General features: G+C 43.4%; 1 protein-coding gene across 4 annotated transcripts in view; it reads right to left on the bottom strand.

Moving 5' to 3' along the window:
* ADAMTS19 (ADAM metallopeptidase with thrombospondin type 1 motif 19) overlaps nt 1-18,660 on the bottom strand; it is a 271,068-nt gene that overhangs the window by 174,270 nt on the left and 78,138 nt on the right. For all 4 annotated transcript variants that reach the window (XM_045022162.1, XM_045022160.1, XM_045022161.1 and 1 more), the window contains one exon: nt 17,217-17,382. In XM_045022162.1, the coding sequence (XP_044878097.1) occupies nt 17,217-17,382 (166 nt within the window). The remainder of the gene's footprint in view (nt 1-17,216; nt 17,383-18,660) is intronic.

Genomic DNA, 18,660 nt, shown 5'->3' with positions numbered 1-18,660 from the left:
GCAATTATAGACACATGTTCTGAGACAGTTCAGGCATGAGGAGATTTGAGCAAAATGTTTTTCAATTAACCAGTCTCATCCCTAGGTGGTAAATTCCTGTACTCCATCTTATGAATTTCAGCATGCTTTCCAAAACATAAGAAAAACTTTTCACAAAAATACTAAAATAATCTCTTTAGGCTTAATGACTTCAAAAATATTACTTACAGAGTAGTGAAAGACAATACAATGCTAAATGTAAAGATACATTTATGAAAAATTGTGATTTAGAGACAGTGATAAGAGTGTGGGAATTTGGAGATGTGCCCTGGGGGCAGGGATTGGGAACACCACATGGCTGTGTGCAGCAGCTCACTACAGAAGCTCTGCAGTTTGTTTTATTATGGTTTTATTCCTTTCTCATTCATTGGTTTGTTATTTAATGAACCCCAAAATCATTACATGGTGTCAGAAGTGCTGAATGAGAAGGAAACAGGACTTTTTTGAAGTGATTTTGAAGTTAACTCCTGTGTTTGCAACTGAAAGCAAAGACAAAGGGAGGCATCAGAGAAGCAAGTGAAGCACCAGACATAGAGGCTTTTGCATGTATTTGGTGAGCACAATAGTAGCTTGACTAGCTTAAGCAAGTGGAGTGGAGTCCAAAATGGATGTGTTGCAACCTTGTTCCAGTCTGCAATTGTCAGGCAACGTTGCGGCAAACTGGAAAAAAATCAGGCAGAGATCTGAACTGTATTTGACAGCCATAGGGGCAGAGGATAAAAATGATAAAGTGAAATCATAAATCTTTTTTGCGTGTTGCTAGGAAGGAAGCTTTGGATATTTATAACAAATTTAAGTTTGAAGAAGGTAAATGCATGAAGTTAAATAAAATATTGACTACTTTTGAGGAACGTTGCATGCCAAAAAGGAATGAGACCTTTGAGCAGGACTGGATTAAGGCAGGGGCTTTAGGGGCTGCAGCCCAGGGCCCTGGCTGAAGGGGAGTCCAGCAAAAATAAATCACAGGCAGTGATCTCCAACTCCAGGTCACTAAAAGTCCTGCGGCACAGCAGGGGCTCAGGCAGGCTGCCTGCATGCCATGGCCCCACGCCGCTCTCAGGGTACGTCTACACTACAAGACTATTTCGATTCATCTTAATTCGAATTTCTGGAATCGACCTAATGTAGTCGAAGTTGTGTATCCACAATAAATACAGTAATTCGACTGCGTGAGTCCACAGTAACAGGCGAAGCGTCGACTTTTGAAGCGGTGCATGGTGGGAAGCTATCCCACAGTTCCCGCACTCCCCGCCGCCCATCGGAATGCTGGGATTTCCCACCAATGCATGCTGGGGGGGGGGAAACTGTGTCGAGGGTGGTTTTGGGTAACTGTCATCATTCAACTGTCACTCCCGCCGGCGGGAAATCAGTTCGCGCACTTTTCCTGTTATAAGTGACAGCGCGGACGCCAGAGCACTCCACTGCGACCATGGAGCCCGCTGCGATCATCGCTGCACTTATGGCCGTTGTCAACTCCTCGCACCTTATCGAACACCTCTTCCACAGTGAGATGTTGAGAACTCGGTCAAATAAGGCAACGGCAGCGTGGTGAGGACATGAAGTCTCAGAGTGGCACAGACCTCTCAGAAAGCACGGTACGCCGCGCCGTGGAGATCATGGTGGCAATGGGTCATGTTCATGCAATGGGACGTCGATTCTGGGCCCGGAAAACAAGCACGGACTGGTGGGACCGCATAGTGCTGCAGGTCTGGGATGAATCACAGTGGCTGCGAAACTTCAGGATGCGTAAGGGCACTTTCCTTGAACTGTGTGACTTGCTGTCCCCTGCTCTGACGCGCAAGGACACCCGGATGCGAGCAGCCCTGACTGTGCAGAAGTGAGTGGCCATAGCCCTCTGGAAACTTGCAACGCCAGACAGCTACCGGTCAGTAGCGAACCACTTTGGTGTGGGCAAATCTACCGTGGGGCTTGCTGTGATGCAAGTAGCCAACGCAATCGTTGATCTCCTGCTCTCGAAGGTGGTGACCCTGGGAAACGTACAGGTTGTCATAGATGGCTTTGCCGCAATGGGATTCCCAAACTGCGGTGGGGCTATAGATGGGACTCACATTCCTATCCTGGGACCGGCCCACCAGGCCAGCCAGTATATAAACCGCAAGGGCTACTTTTCCATGGTGCTGCAAGCACTCGTGGACCATAGGGGACGGTTTACCAACATCAACGTTGGGTGGCCGGGCAAGGTTCATGACGCGCGTGTGTTCAAGAACTCTGGTCTGTTTAGACGCCTGCAGGAAGGTAGTTTCTTCCCAGACTACAAAATAAATGTTGGGGATGTGCAGATGCCTACAGTGATCCTCGGGGACCCAGCCTACCCGCTAATGCCCTGGCTCATGAAGCCCTATACAGGCGCCTTGGACACTGACAAGGAACTCTTCAACTACCGGCTGAGCAAGTGCAGAATGGTGGTGGAGTGTGCTTTCGGACGTCTGAAGGGGAGATGGAGGAGCTTACTGACTCGCTCAGATCTCAGCGAAAACAATATCCCCATTGTCATTGCAGCTTGCTGTGTGCTCCACAATCTGTGTGAGAGCAAGGGGGAGACGTTTATGGCGGGATGGGAGCTTGAGGCACATCGTCTGGCTGCTGATTACGCTCAGCCAGACACCCGTGCGATTAGAAGAGCACAGCGGGAAGCACTGTGCATCCGGGAGGCTTTGAAAGCCAGGTTCCTCAGCGAGCAGGGTAACCTGTGACTATTAACTTTGTGTATAGAGAAGCAGAACCTGCCCCTGTTTCTTTACCCAGTTTCTGTTGACTCTCCTCTACAGTTTCATATCCCGTTCACCCCGTTTGCCCCCTTCCAACACACATGTACAAATAAAGTTATTTATAGAGCATTGTTCAGCAACAACCTTCTCTGGACTACTGACTTCGCGTGAAAGGGTTGACACAGGGACGGTGACTGTGCTGGGTTGGGTGTGCAGTGATGTAGAGACCGCTTCTAGACTATAGAACTGATAGGCTCCTGCTCGTACAGCGGTCTCTGTAGTGAGGACTGGTACAGGTGCGTGTGCAGGAATGGGTGAGGGCTGCAGGCTTTGCGACGGAGTTTGGGTGCAGGCTCTGGGCTGGGGGTTGGGGGCGTAGGAAGGTGTGAGTGGTGTGTGATAATGGGGAGGAGGTGTAGGGGGTTGCGGGCTGGGGGCTGATGGTTTGATGCATTGTAGAGGCTCAGGGCTACGATAGAAGGGCAGGGTGAGGGCAACCTGCCTTGCCACTTGTGGATGGCATGCTCAATGACCCTGGGGCAGCAGACAGCATTTCTGCGGGTAGCCTCTCTACTGTGAGACAGGGACGCGGCGCGGCGGGGTGTGTGTGAGACGACACACCGGGGGAAGGTTGGCAGGTGGGGGCTGGTACCTGTTCCAGGCAGGGAATTGACGGGGCTGGGGGAGACCCGCGTGGGACAGGGCACGATCCAGGCATGGCCGGTGGAGAGACCCACCTGCAAATATACCTGGCAAAGGGCACCTTCGGCCTATGAGCAGAACATGAAAATCACCCCACAGACTGACCAGGGTGACTAGAGGCTGCACTCTGTGAGTGACCAGCTGTTGATCTTGCCCTCATATCTGTACCACTATTAACGGTGAAAGTCCTATGCAATTCCCAAACCATTCTCCCCCCTTCACGGAAAGTATTCTGCAAAGAAACCTGACGGGAAAAGAAATTACCAAAAAATAAAAACTTTTAATAATGAACAGCACATTAAGGGAAGGACTTCTCAAAAGTAAGGTACTGAGAGCGTTTTGTAAGTTTAGCACTCTGCTGTGGTGCATTAACATTTTTCACGGCCCCTGGTGCCCCTTCCTCTAGTCATTTTGAGTGATGGTGGGATTGGACTTTGCGGCGGGGGGCGGCGGTCACAGATGCAGTGAAGGGGAGCTCCGTCCTCCTTCCTGCGGTGCTGCTATACATTGACAAGGCGCCTGGATCAGGTAGGGATACAGTTGCACCTGTGTGACGGGAAAAAGTGAGTGAATTCCATAGAGAGATTTTTTTGGTCAAAAAAGAAACAAAGTCTACTCAGTGTGTGTGAACAAGAGCAAGCACAGCACCTCTCTCATGAGCACTCACTCGGGGAAAGTTCGATTTCTCTGGGTTCGCTTTCATTGCCTGTGGTATTGCACTGCAGACCAGAGAAGCGGGGCAGGAAAGAAGAATCCATGGAGCGGCCAGGCATGGTAAGCCTAGTTTTTTTTGCAGCTTTAAGTTGCATCTACAGCACTGTCCTCCTGCTGCAGGCAAACATGAAAGCAGAATCGGTGCCCCTGTTGCAGCCCCTCGCGGCCGTTCCCTGTTAGAGATCCCTGTATTCTCCCATTCTGCAGCCTCCTACACGTGGCTGTACAGTGACGCTTCTTGTTATGCAAAGGAACAGTTAAGCACAACCATTACTAATGGTACACAAATTACTCTAATTACATGCAGGAGTCTGCGCGCGACATCACACTGAGGAGAGTGTCACGGAGAGAGAGAGACCTTCTCAAAGGTCTTTGCATTCCGTTTGCTGGAGCGCAGCTCCGAAAGCATAGACTCATCGCCCCACACAGCAATCAGATCCGAGACTTCCCGGTCAGTCCATGCTGGGAACCTCTTTGTAGTGTGAGATTGCCTGGACTCCTCTGGTGAAGAACTCTGCATCGTTGCCGGTGCTGCTGAGCTCGCCCCGATGAGCAACCAGGACATGGGATTCAAACTATCCAGACAGGAAAAGGAATTCAAATTTTCCAGGGGCATTGACTGTGTGGCTGGTCAGAGCATCCAAGCTCGGACTGGCGTCCAGAGCGTCAGCAGAGTGTTGCACTCTGGGATAGCTCCCGGAGCTACTAAGATCGATTCGCATCCACACCTAGCCTAATTCGACATAGCCATGTCGAATTTAGTGCTACTCCCCTTGTCGAGGTGGAGTACCGAAGTCGAACTAAAGAGCCCTCTATGTCGAATTAAATGGCTTCCTGGTGTGGACGGGTGCACGCTTAATTCAATTTAACGCTGCTAAATTCGATTTAAAGTGCTAGTGTGGACCAGCCCTCAGAAGCAGCAGGGTACTAGCACATCTCTACAGCATGGGGCCACGGCATGCAGGCAGCCTGCCTGAACCCTGCTGTGCTGCCAGCTGGGATTTGCCTGTGGTAAGCGCCTCTTTGCCAGAGCCTGCACTTCGCACACACACACCCTCAACCCCAAACACCTGCCCCAGATCAGAATCTCCCTCCTGCACCCCAGTCCCCTGCCCTAGCCCCCTCCTGCACCAAACTCCCTCCCAGAAAAAATACTTGTATGCAGAGGCCACACAAAATCTAATAGCCCCGGGCCCACAGGAGAGTTAATCTGGCCCTGCTTTTGAGAGAGACAATTTTTTTACATGAATGCAAAAAGACTGATGACACCATAAAGCAATATGTCACAGAATTAAGGAAACTTTCAGTAAAATCTGTGACTTTGGTGACCTGGTAGAGTCTGTGGTTAGAGAGAATCATTTGTGGCATTAAAAACAATGTGTAAAGAGAGACGCTCCTCCATGAAAAATATTAAATTTTAGAAAAAGCTCTCCAAATATGCAGGGCAGCAGAAACTGTGAAAGAACAAGCCAAAGAACTGAATTACACAGAAGAGATTATCCATAGAGTACTAAAGAATATAGCCAGAATAGGTTAAATCAGAAAGTGGAACCACTCACTATGAAAATCACTGATCAGGGGGAAAACGAGATACAGACGGTTAAGTGGAAGTTGTGGATCACAGCATGGCCCCAAACAATGTGTTGCCTTTGGGAAACTCTGTCATAAATGTGGGGAAATAATCATTTTGCAAAATGCTGTAGATCCCAAATGCAGAAAAGTCAAGTGCATTCAGTTAAAGACAGTCTGGTTAAGGAGTTTTTCATAGATGTACTGGGATCTATCAAGCCTGATGAGAGGAACTGGATACTGCCTATGACATTGAATGGAACAATTATTCCACTGAAATGGACACAGGAGCTCAAGTTAATATGCTGTCTGAACAGGATTATGAGAGACTGAAAATAAGACCAAAATTGGAACCAACAAAAATAAAAGTAACTGGCTATTCTGGAACTAATATACCAGTGAAGGGGAGGTGCACTGCTAGCAACCACCATAAAAACACCATGTACAGGCTCCCTTTCATTGTAGTGCCAAAGAAAGTGACACTAATTTTAGACCTGACTGCATGTGAGAAACTCAATCTGGTAAAATGGGTGCTGTCCCTGAAAGATCATACTGAACCTGGTTGTGAGGCACTCTGTCAGGAATATTATGAACTGTTTCAAGGGTTGGGTTGCTTGCAGGGTGAACATACAACATGGATAAACAAGCAGGGCCCTCCAGTTACCTATCCATGTAGAAAGGTGCCATTTGCACTCCATGATAAATTCAAGGCTGAGCTTGCAAGGATGGAAGCAATGCAGGTAATACAAAAAACTGAGGAGCCCAAAAAAAAAAAAAAAAAAAAAAGGGTGAGCTCCCTAGTCCTTGTGGAGAAAAATAACAGTCAGCTACACCTATGCTTAGATACCAGACACCTCAACAAAGCTATAAAAAGAGAACATTTCAAACTACCAACCAGAGAAGAGATTATGGTTCAATTTGTAAATGATCAATATTTCAGTAAATTGGATGCATCCTCAGGGTTTTGGCAGCTAAAATTAATGAAAAAAGCTCAAAGCTATGCAAATTTAATACCCTATTTGGAAGATACACATTTTTACTCTTATCCTTTGGCATAGCTTCAACATCAGAAGTGTACCACAAAACCATACATATGATCTATGAACATATTAATGGTGTTGACACCTCAGTGGATGACATCATCATCTGGGAATCAATGAAAGGAGCATGATCGTAGACTTCAGGAAGTTCTGGATGCAACTAGAGCTGCAAACCTCAAACTAAATAGGGAGAAACTGACTTTTGTTGGGGACATTATTTTCAATTAAGGTGTAAAACCTGATAAGAGGAAGATTTCAGCCATTGAACTGATTCCATGTCAAAGAAAGGTGTCCAACAGTTCCTGAATTATCTTGGAAAATTCATACCTAATTTATCTACCAAAGCAGCAGCTTTGAGAAAACTTCTAGAGAATAAAAATGAATGGTATTGGAGTGCAGAACAGGAGGAATCATGGGAAGGTTTAGATTACTGCCACACCAACAGTCTCCTATAGGCAGCTTTATTGTCCAAACTTGAAACAATTCTTCAGCTCACCCTAGGCTATAACTCGCAGGGGATTTTTCCCCTTTATTTTTCATATTCTTACTGCCTCTCCTTCCAGGAGACACTGGCAGTCCTGCTACTCCTGATTCTCTGCCCTGTTCTCAGAGTACCAACCCCCGAGACCTTTTCTCTCTGGAGGCCCCTTTTCAGAACAGGTCCTCACTGCCTCCCCTCCCAGGGGATCCTGGCAGTCCTGCTTCCTAGCTCTGACCCACAAGGACTCCCTCATTGAGAGTCCTCCTCCTTCCTCTGACCCAGAAGCCCTCTTCTAAAGCCAAATCTGGGTCAGCTACTGTAGTACAGGTGCACTGGCTCTGCTCCCTCTTAAAGGGTCCAGTATAACATTATACAAATTTAAAGATACTTTCTTCAAAGCTAAAATAATTTAAAAAATATAAAATAACAATTCTGATAGATATCTTAAGCCTAACATCTCTGGCCTTTTTGCATGACCTAAACTTAGTGTAAGTGACTAGTCTTTAACTTTACATAGATGACAGTTAATTATAGAATCACAGTGTATTTTATTAACTATATGTATTTTTGTCATTTTTTGAGAATCGGTTTCTTTAAAAACTTCAGTGTCAGGATGCTGACCAAGAAACACATCCTATAAGCCATATAACTATGATTTACAATGCAAGTATTTAATGCTGAAATACAAGGTTATAGCCCTAAATCTAAATAACAGACTCATTTCAGTTAGAAGAGAACTCTAGTGAGTCATCTTGTCCATCCACCTATATCCTAGAAGGACTGATTGATTCCAGTAAAGTTTCTAGCAACATAGTTTATCCATTCTTTGATTCTCAATTACAAATGGCAGCTATCAACTAGAAACTTTAATATGAGATTGTTACTGCTCTTTAGAAAAATGAGTTGATATAAAAGTTTTATTAAGCTGAACATTTATTCTGGTAGAATGGATAATAAACAACACCCAGCAGAAGATAATAACCTATAAAATATTTATTTGTCAATACTGTAGTCATAGAGAATATTATGTATGTATATTACAGTACAATCCAAATGAATGGAACTTGATTATGTCTCTCAGGATTGTACAGCATGAGAATTCCATCCAGCCATGCCCATCATTTCCTTCAGAGCTCTCTGGGGTTGTCAAGCCAAGGAAGAGCCTATGCTAAGCAGCCAGCCTTTTCTTACTTCGCTGGCAGGCTTCCCTGTCATCTGAAATTTCATTTATCAGAAGATTTCAGCTCTCCCCTAAATCCTTCAGATAAATGGTGTTACACCATATTGGCATAATTGGTATTCAACTGGTTGTCATTATCATTGCCAGATAACCAGGAACGTTATAGAAAACCATGTACCTGGTTCTTTGCATATTTATAAATAGGTAAAATTGTAAAGCAATACTGATTACTAAATTACTTGAACTACAGGGTATAGGCTCAAATAGTTTCAGTGCAAAAAATTATTTTATTGTGCATGAGCTGAAGGAACTGAAATTACAGTAAAAAAACTCCGAATAGGATTTACATTGTATAGCAATATATTTTCAATGTAACCACATTCATTTAGTTGGCAGCATAATAAATAACACAAAGTGAAGGTTACAAAGATGACACTGTACAACATCAGCTTTGAATTATTTTCTATAGCTCTAGAAAACATGAAAGATGAATAAATTGCTCAGAATCACTCACTGTTGGTTACTGCAACCAAGCCTAGGAAACCTCAACCATTCAGCAATCCTCATACCCCAACCCAGCCTCTCAGGAGCACCATTTAAGGAGGGATTGCAATTCCTTTCAGCCTTGATTGAGTTCCCAAGCTGTTACTACATACTACTTCTTCTTCCTTAAGGACAGAAGCCTCTTTCCTCTCTCCATGGTGCCCAATAATACTTTCCCCACATAAGCACTCAACATATCAAATTCCCTACAAGAAAAGTGCATTTGACATAGTCTAGAAAAAAAAGAAAGAAAATAAAAACATTAACCAGAAATGTAAAAACCACAAAAATTAGGAAGGCTGAAGAATTAGTTATATAGAATATAAGTCAAATTACCCTAGGACTTAGCTTATTACCAAGTGTCTCAGTCTCCTTCTCAGCCTAATGGACTCTCAGCCAATCTCTGGTCCTTCTTGTGGGCCATTTGCTGAGAAAGGAGTGGGATGTGAGGTCTGTGTCTATGACTAGGTATTTGTGCCTGACACACACACATAAATAAAATGCAAAAGGCTTGTCTACACATTGCATTAGTGCTCACCAGCTGGGATGTAAAAGTTCCTAGTGCACATTGATATAGTCAGAAATAGTACCACATCAACACACACACTTGGGACCTTTTAGTGCATCCCAGCAGGGTCCACAAGGACAGTTAGTATGCAAAATGCTGATGTGTACTAGAGTTTAGACTCCAGCTGACATGCAACAATGCATCATCTAGACAAGTCCCCACACACAAACACATCTCCAGTAAAAAAGGCAGGCTGATCTACATGCACACAGGAAGTCTGTGTGTGCCAGGGTGTGACTTTTTGCTTAAGTAAAAACAGGTTCTTAGTTTTCCCCCCAAAAAACTGTTTCGCTGTGAGTTATCTTTCAACCCATTCCCACAGGAATAGATAACAAATAATACTTTATTTGATTGTCTTCTTCCAGTTCTGTATGCACAACTATTAGTCTTAATGATCCTCCAACACATTCAGCACAGATATGTGTTCCCTCTAATGACTTTTAGTACACCACTGGTGAGATCATTGAGGCATGATCTTTAAAAAGGGGAAAAAGGAGAACCCAAGGAGTTATAGACCAGTCAGTCTAATTTTGATACCCAGAAAGATACTGGGAAAATTACAATCAATTTGTAAGCATCTAAAGGATAATAGCACCCTATGTATAATAGCCAACATGGATTTGTCAAGAACAAATCATTGCAAATCATTCTTATTTCCTTCTTTGACTGGGATACTAGCCTAGTGGATGGGAGGAAGCAGTCGATATGTTATATCTTTATTTTAGTAATGTTTCTGACACAGTCCCACATGACAGTCTCGTAAACACACTAGGAAAATGTGGTCTAGATGAAAGTACTATAAGATGGGTATACAACTGGTTATCAGTGGCTCTCTGTCAATTGGGAGGACCTATCTAATGGGGTCCTACAGGGGTCTGTCCCAGGTCCAGCACTATACAAATTTTCATTAATGCCTTGGATGATGAAGTAGAGAGTATGCTTTGCAAATGACACAAAGCTGGGAGAGATTGCAAGCACTTTGGAGGACATGATTAGAATTCAAAATGACCTTAACAAATTAGAGAATTGGTCTGAACCAACAAGATAAAATGCAATAAAGACAAGTGCAAAGAACTACATTTAGGAAACAAAAATCAAATGCACAACTATAAAATGGGGAAAACTGGCTAGCTGGTAGTGCTGAAGAAAAGGATCTGGACGTTATAGTGGATCACAACTTGAACATGAACCAAAAATGGGTGAATTGGTTGATCACAGGATGACTAAGAGCTGCCAAAGTAATGCAACTGTGAAAAAAGGTAATGAAGTTCTAGCATGTATCAGGTGAGGTATTTCCAGTAGAGACAGTGGAAGTTTTTATGCCATTATACAAGGCACTGGTGAGACTTCATCTGGAATACTTTGTGCAATTCTGGTCTCTCTTGTTAAAGAAAGGTGAATTTAAACTAGAACAGGTGCAGAGAGGGGCTACTAGGATGCTCTGAGGAATGGAAAACCTACCTTATTAGAGGAGACTCAAAGAGCTTGGCTTGTTTAGCCTGACCAAAAGAAGCCTGAGGGGAGATGTGATTGCTCTCTATAAATACATCAGAAGAACAAACACCAGGAAGGGAAAAGAGTTATTTATGTTAAGCTCCAATGTGGACACAAGAACAAATGGATATAAACTGGCCATCAACAAGTTTAGGCTTGAAATTAGACAAAGGTTTCTAACAATCAGAGGCTGAAGTTCAGGAACGGCCTCCCAAGGGGAGCAGTAGGGGCAAAAATGCTAACTGGTTTTAAGACTCATCTTGATAATTTTAAGGAGGGGTATCATGATGAGACAATGGCATGTAGCCAATCTGCAACTGCTAGCAGCAAATATCTCCAACAGCCAGTGATGGGACACTAGAAGGGGAAGGCTCTGAGTTACTGCAGAGAATTCTTTCCAGGTATCTGGCTGGTGGGTCTTGCCCACACGCTCAGGATCTAACTGATCACCATATTTGGGGTAGGGAAGGAATTTCCCCCTGGGTCAGATTGGCAGAGACCCTGTTGCAAAAAAGGCTAATATCATTTTGGGGTGTACTAACATATGCAAGACACAGGAGGTAATTGTCTACTCAGCACTGGTGAGGCCTCAGCTGGAGTATTGTTTCCAGTTGGGGCACCACACTTTAAGAAAGATGTGGACAAACTGGAGAGAGTCCAGAGGAAAGCAACAAAAATGATCAAAGGTTTAGAAAACTGGGCATGTTTAGTCTTGAAAAAAGAAGATCAAGTGGGGACATAACAGTATTCAAATATGTTAAGGACTGTTTGAAGAAGACTGTGATCAACTATTCTTTATGTCCACTGAAGGTAAGACAAGAAGTAACCAGCTTAATCTGTACTGAGGGAGATTTAGGTTCGATATTAGGGAAAACTTTCTAACTATAAAGAATAGTAAAGCACTGAAATAGTTACCAAGGGAAATTTTTGAATCCCCATCATTGGAGGTTTTTAAGAGCAGACTGCTCAAACACCTCTCATGGTGTCTGGTGTAGGTATACTTGGTCCTGCCTCAGCGCAACGGGGATGAACTAGATGACCTCTTATGGTCCCCTCCAGCCCTACATGTCTATGATTCTATTATAGCTCGCCAACCTTTGTGATCAATTTGGCCCCAAGCCACCAATAAAAGTGTTGACCACTAAATCTCCAGACTGCCATACCAGAGTGCTGCAGATAAAAGGCACCCTGCTATAAAAGGAAGGTCTAGATTGCTGCAGTGTACTGAAAAAAATAATTCTTCAGAGTGATGAACAGATAAAGATTGATCAAAGCAGCAATGCACAAACAAGGGAATATTACAGAAGCCTCTGGCAATATCTATAAAATCCACAATTTATGTTTTGTTAACCTTTTCAATTTAGGAGTTTTCTAACATATTGCACATAATTGCTTCTGAAAAGCTTTTTTATGGCTTCAATACACATGAATTATAAAGACAGCTGAAACTAAGTGAGTGTGAGTTTTCCAGTCTAGTGGTGCAGATCATTACCGAAACTGATACATCGTAAGTGCCTGATTATGCAATTTGAGCCACATGGCTGGACATTTGCTCTAGCACAGAACCTAGGGCTTAAGATGGTTAGAATAAACTAAACTTGATTTTTCCATCATAGGGTCTCTTGTCCAGGGACAGAGATAATGGAAGGATTACTAGTAATAAACATATCCCATCACACCCTTTTGCAAGAGTTTGTTTCTTGAATCATTTAGCCTCAGCCATTCTTCTCCCCTCCCCAGACCCCACACACTTAATACTGATTAAAGGGCAGGACCAACAGGCTGCAAGAGCAAAAGAGAAGATTACTCACCTTGTGCAGTAACTGAGGTCCTTCAAGATGGTTGTTCCTGTGAGTGCTCCACTTTCAGTGTCTTGGCGCCCTGCACTTGTAATCGGAGATTTGTAATAGCAGTGCCATGGTTGGCCATGCACGTATGGCAGCCATCTTGTGTCACTCTGAGTGGCTACTTAGTATATGCAGCCAACCATCCCTTGGTTTCTTCTCTACCTCAGAGAGTCAGCATGAAGTTCATGAGAGACAGTCTCCTTTCTCTAATGCCAGAATTATGGTTGCCAGGGTTACCATTTTGAAGCACTCCTTAGAAACTTGTTGAGTTTGCGTAAGCTTGCATGGGTCTCCATCTACCATTCTTTTTCTGTGTGAGAAAATAATGGGAATAAAACCCTCTTCCCCTGTTTTGTAGTGGCAATATTTCCATGGCTCCTAGTTGCAACAGGCAACAGGGTCTCGTGAGAGGGGTCCTTGAAGAGGGATGGGGAAGGTGGGTGGGTAGGGAGAATAGAAATAAATGGGAGAGAGTAACCCTTCTGGACAATTTCTAGTACCCATTTGTCTGTAGTGATGTTGTTCCAGACTGGGTAGTGTGGTAGCAGTCGGTCTCCAAAGAGACTGGAGGTCATCTGATAATCCAGCATGGGAGAAGATAGAGGTCTCAAGCCCTTGACCAGTACTTCAAAATGATTGACAGGATGTTGAAGATTCAGACATGGCAGACTGATTCTGATTCTGCCTGTGCCTTGCTTGTTTTTGCTTGTGGCATTGATCGTATTGTCTCTGGGGCTGGGAGTACAGGGCGGGACAGAATCTTTGGGTATAAAATCTGCCCTGTTTTTTCTTGTTCGGGAGACCATAAATACCCAAGGTCTTCAAGGTTGTTCACAAGTTGTTTAAGATATGAAGAGATGCATCTGTGCTCTCAGCAAATAATTTTTGGCCCTCAAAGGGCAGGTCCACAACTGTGGCTTGTACTTCCCTAGGGAATCCAGAGAGGTGGAACCATGATGCTCGATGCACGACAACGGACGTGGCTATGGATCGGACTGCCATGTTGGCAGAGTCGAGAGAGGCCTGCAGGGCTGTTTTGATGATTAAGGAGCCCTCTGTAACGTTGGCTTTGTATTATTCCTTTCCTTCCTCTGGCAGTTGATCAATAAAGGATTTCATTTTGTTGAACAAGTTGTAGATATATTTTGCTAAAAGACCTGAGTAATTTTCTATATGAAATTGTAACAAGGCCAATGAGTAAGATTTGCATCCAAAGAGGTCAAGCCTTTTCCAGTCCTGGTCATAAGTCTTTGTTTTCCCCTTTGGTACACCACTTCTACAACCAGTGAATTAGGACCGGTACATAGTATTTCTGTCCGAGCATGTACAGGAATGTGAGACAGTGGCAGGTGTCTGCCATATTGTCTTTGTGGGGTCCATTGTGGCTGAGTTAATGGGCAGAGCTATCTTTGCTGATTGGTATGCCTGCAAGATGTCAGTGAGTTTGTGCTGGGTCTCTGGCAGCTCTGCTAGAGAGATGTCCAGGGATTCAGCCACCCTTTTGAATAAGTCCTGAAAGGATTTAAGGTCGTCGCCTGTAGTGGGCAGCAGTGGCATAATTGTTTTGTCCAGGGATGAGGACAAAATTTGGGTGGGTGACAGTATATCACCTTCAGGGACCTCTTCGAGCTCCTCTCCCTCTTCCTCCTGGGCTTGTGATGGTGGTGGACCTATGAGTGAAGAGATCTGGGGGGTCCTTGGTGCTGGTGGGTTGGAAGGTTTAAATGTCTGAGCCCTGTAGATTGCACATGGGTTCTGGTATGGCCATTTGGATGGCATAACAACGGGCAGAGACATCCATGGTAGTGTCTGCCAGCTGTGCCCTTCCATAGGCGGTTGTTGGTGAGAAGGTCCCAGTTTTGGGGAGGAACGATAAGGGGTGTAAAGGCTTGAATCATCCACTTTGTCCTCATCACTGGATAGTGGAGGTGCAGATCTAATAGGAGTGCCTATTCGGCTCGGTCCTGGCCTGACTGGGGTGCCATCTGTGCTGAACGGAGGAGTGGAGGAGATAGCCAGATCTGCCACTCTGGTAAAGGGTTGCGGTATCAGGAGGTCTGGTGCCATGGATGGCAGTGTAGTAAGCTCCAATGGTGCTGAGGTCGTGTTAGGCTGTGTATATGCAGCAGGTTACACCATTATACTAGCTGGTGCCAAGGTGTTCTTTGGTACTGTCAGTGCCGAGCTAGAGAGCTTAGCTTTAGCTCATGCACCTGAGTGAGAGCCTGGCCATGTCGGTCCCTTGACTCCTCGGGACAGCTCGGTACCGGATGTTCCTGGAGCCTCTCATCTGAGGTTCTCGGTGCCGTTGGTACCAGGGCAGATTTCTTGCCAGGAGACCGCTTCTTTTTAGGGGGCGATGACTGCGACCAATATTTGGTCACTTTCTTAGGTGCAGGGTCCTCAAACATGGTTTGGGTGGAGTCCCTTGTCTGAGGCTGCTGCTGGAGATTATTGGCCAGGAGGAGTCCTGGACTCAGGGTCTGAGGGATTTCTCCATCATTAATAATTTTAGTTGGAGGTCCCTGTCTTTCAGTGTCTTGGCAGATAGTTTCTTGCAGTGGAAACACTTCTGTGGTGCATGGGTTTCCCCGAGACAGTGGATGCACTGAGCGTGACATCCGATACAGGAATTGATAGCCTGCAAGTCAGGCAACGTTTAAAGCCGGGGAATTAGGCATGCCTGAGGAGGTTCAGGGCTATAGAAAACGGCCGTAGTTCAGTTACCATCAGAAGAAACCCACTAGTAACGGGGAGGAGGGGATGGAGAGGGAGAAACAAACAAAATAAAGTTTTGTTTTGTTTCTTTTGCTTTTTTTTAAATGTGTAAATAAGGACAGGAAAACGGAAGAAAACCAACAAAAAGGATAAATAAAGATGGGAATATAAGCGATTTATGAAATAGACAGGGGCACTGCTGTCACTCCCACTCAAGCCAAAGGTGGTAAAGAAAGAACTGAGGGGCGGTTGGCTGGGCACTCTAAGTAGCTGCTTGGAACAGTGCAAGATGGCTGCTGTGCATGCACGGCCAATGGGGGCATTGCTGCTACAAATCTCTGATTACAAGCACAGGGCGCCAAGACACCTAAAGTGGAGTACCCAAAGGGACACTCCTCGAATAAGATGTTTCTACTTTCAGTGAACACTTCTTACTGGTACTGACATCTTCACTCCTTAGATAAACAAACACTGACAGAGCAATGGCGGGGAAAGCAATATACAGTTTTCTTATTCTTTCCTAAGCATAATAAGAGCCTTGGGCTACTTAATCATTTCCCTTTTAACTTTTTAGAATTAAGTTTTCATTCATGTATTGAATTTAGAGTTTCAGAGTAGCAGCCGTGTTAGTCTGTATCCGCAAAAAGAACAGGAGTACTTGAGGCACCTTTTGTTAGTCTCTAAGGTGCCACAAGTACTCCTGTTCTTTTTGTGAAATTAGAGTCTAATCTTTCCAGGATGAAAAATCTTTCAAGTATATGTTCTGTTCATGTTAATACTTCAAAGTGGCACAGATGTTCAGGGGGCAGGGTGGGAGAATGATAAATGTGAAAAATCCCACTGTTTTTGTTTCTTTCCTGAATAAACTCAACTTTCTCATAACCCTAAAAGCACAACAGGTCTGGGTGCAGAACTGTCAAACTTCGGCCTCCCACAATTTTTTTCCACTGGTAGAAGGTAGAGTTGGTGGAGAGACAAGTTCAACAGAATGTCATCTCTCACAAAAGACTTTTTTGCTAATAAATATTAACAACATACCACTGTGTGCCAAATTATCATGCAACTTTTTTCCACCACAAAATCCAGTAATGAGGACCTGTTTGGACTATTTCATAGAATTCATGTAAACTCAATTCATAAAAACAAAAAAGATACAATTATAGATTGTTATAGATACAATTGTGACACTTAAAATGCTGCTTGCATTTAAAGAAAGATAAGTGGTTCCAGCAGTATTCCCCAAAGTAAACCAAATCTCAAACCATGAGGGTTCAAAATGGAAGAACCTCTTGAAGTCCAACCACTGTATGAAGTAAATACCTGAGACCAACCAGATGACACAGGGAGACAAGAAATAGGATACAAATTAAGAGATGGCCAAAGTTTTCCACTTATATTTTTGTTATTAAAATATGACAGTTTATTTAATATGCAATGTCCATAAGTGAACGTATAGTTCCACTTTCTGACAGCTCAGCCCACCAAAAGTTATAGCTAAAAGAATGATCAGATCTGATGTTTTAAAAAATTATCTGTGCTCTTTAAAAATATGTCCTCTGCATTAAATCTATTGAGTGAGATTGTTATATTACCTGTAACAACACCACAGTAATGGTTGTGAGGAGCTAGCTTTTCAGTAACTTTCTCCTCTATAGACCTTTTTCGTCTGTACACCCTGTGTGCATGACCTGTCACAGCCAAAGTGTGATTGAGTGGCTCAATAAATATGAAGTCCTCGTTAATCTGTATAAACCCCATCTGTAAAGGAAAACAAGAGGGACATATAAGGTATGTAATTTAAAGAAACCACATATGCACACAGACACATATACACCCTGTCCCTCCCCCCCAAAAATCCTTTATTTAAAAAAAATCATTTTAAGAATCCTAGTAGCGAGAATACTATCCTTCCATTTTATTAGCCTCCATCTCAATAAACCTCATTTATTTCAACTAAATCTGTGTGGGTTGGTGGCTACGTGCCAGTAGCAGATGCACGGTGAAAGATATGGAATGTTAAAGGCTTGCTTTGGGAGACCCAGGGGTCATTTAAATATGTACAGCATGTACCGCACAATCTATACCCTAGTTTTATAACACACCATGTTGTCATACTTTCTGATAACCAATTTTTAATAAAATAGTTCGTATGCGAAGGTGAATTTAAGGAGTCTGATGCATTTTAGCAATTGCACAGAGCTGCAACAGATATTAAATTCTTAAGACCCCTTTTATAGATTTTTAACTTTTTAATTAAAAAACAAACAAAATTTTCTTAAAAAATAATGCATGCATGGTTAAAAACAGAGAAACACTATCTGTGTTGCAGCTTTTTTTAACCTATATGCCCACACCGACATGAGATTGTAGTTGAGGTCACCAAAATACTGTAAAAACTGTTATTCTTTTAACTAGTACTTACTATGGTTCAACTCAAAACTGTTCAATTTGCCAATAAAAACAAAACAAAACAAAAAAACAGTTTATGTCAGAATTACAAAGCATGTAGAAGAACAAAGTTTTTTTTCTCCATAAAATACCTTTAACAAAACTGGCAGGTAACTTCTAATTCCAGAGATCTTAAAATCTATGAAACACTGTTACTGTACTAAAAAACCCCTACAAAATGGCACATCTGGCTCAAATAAGGAAAGTTCTTCTCCATGTATGCATATAAGTTCCCATTTACACAAAAAAAGAGAAGGACTCTCTCTCTTATAGGCAACTTAACTGCATAATCATATTAAAACAGAGATACTTAATTTCACAATCAGGTGTATTAGCTGTACTTCAAACTGAGAGTTTTCTGAGGACCAATGCTGAATAGACACAGTAGTTTCATCCTTAACATCCTATAGTATCTTTAAAATAGCTGGATTTATTTGATTCGTTTTGGGTTTTTTTCATATTTTTTGTTTATTTTCAGGTTGATTGATATTAATTGGGAGTCTGTTAAATATTAAGTATTTAGGAGGTAAGCAAAGTGCAACTGCCAGGTGGTGCTTTTATACATCCTGCATGTTTTTCTAGTCACCA

The sequence above is a fragment of the Mauremys mutica genome, chromosome 6 (assembly GCF_020497125.1).
Source record: "Mauremys mutica isolate MM-2020 ecotype Southern chromosome 6, ASM2049712v1, whole genome shotgun sequence".
Lineage (NCBI taxonomy): Eukaryota > Metazoa > Chordata > Testudines > Geoemydidae > Mauremys > Mauremys mutica.
This window is presented reverse-complemented; position numbering and strand designations above follow the sequence as displayed.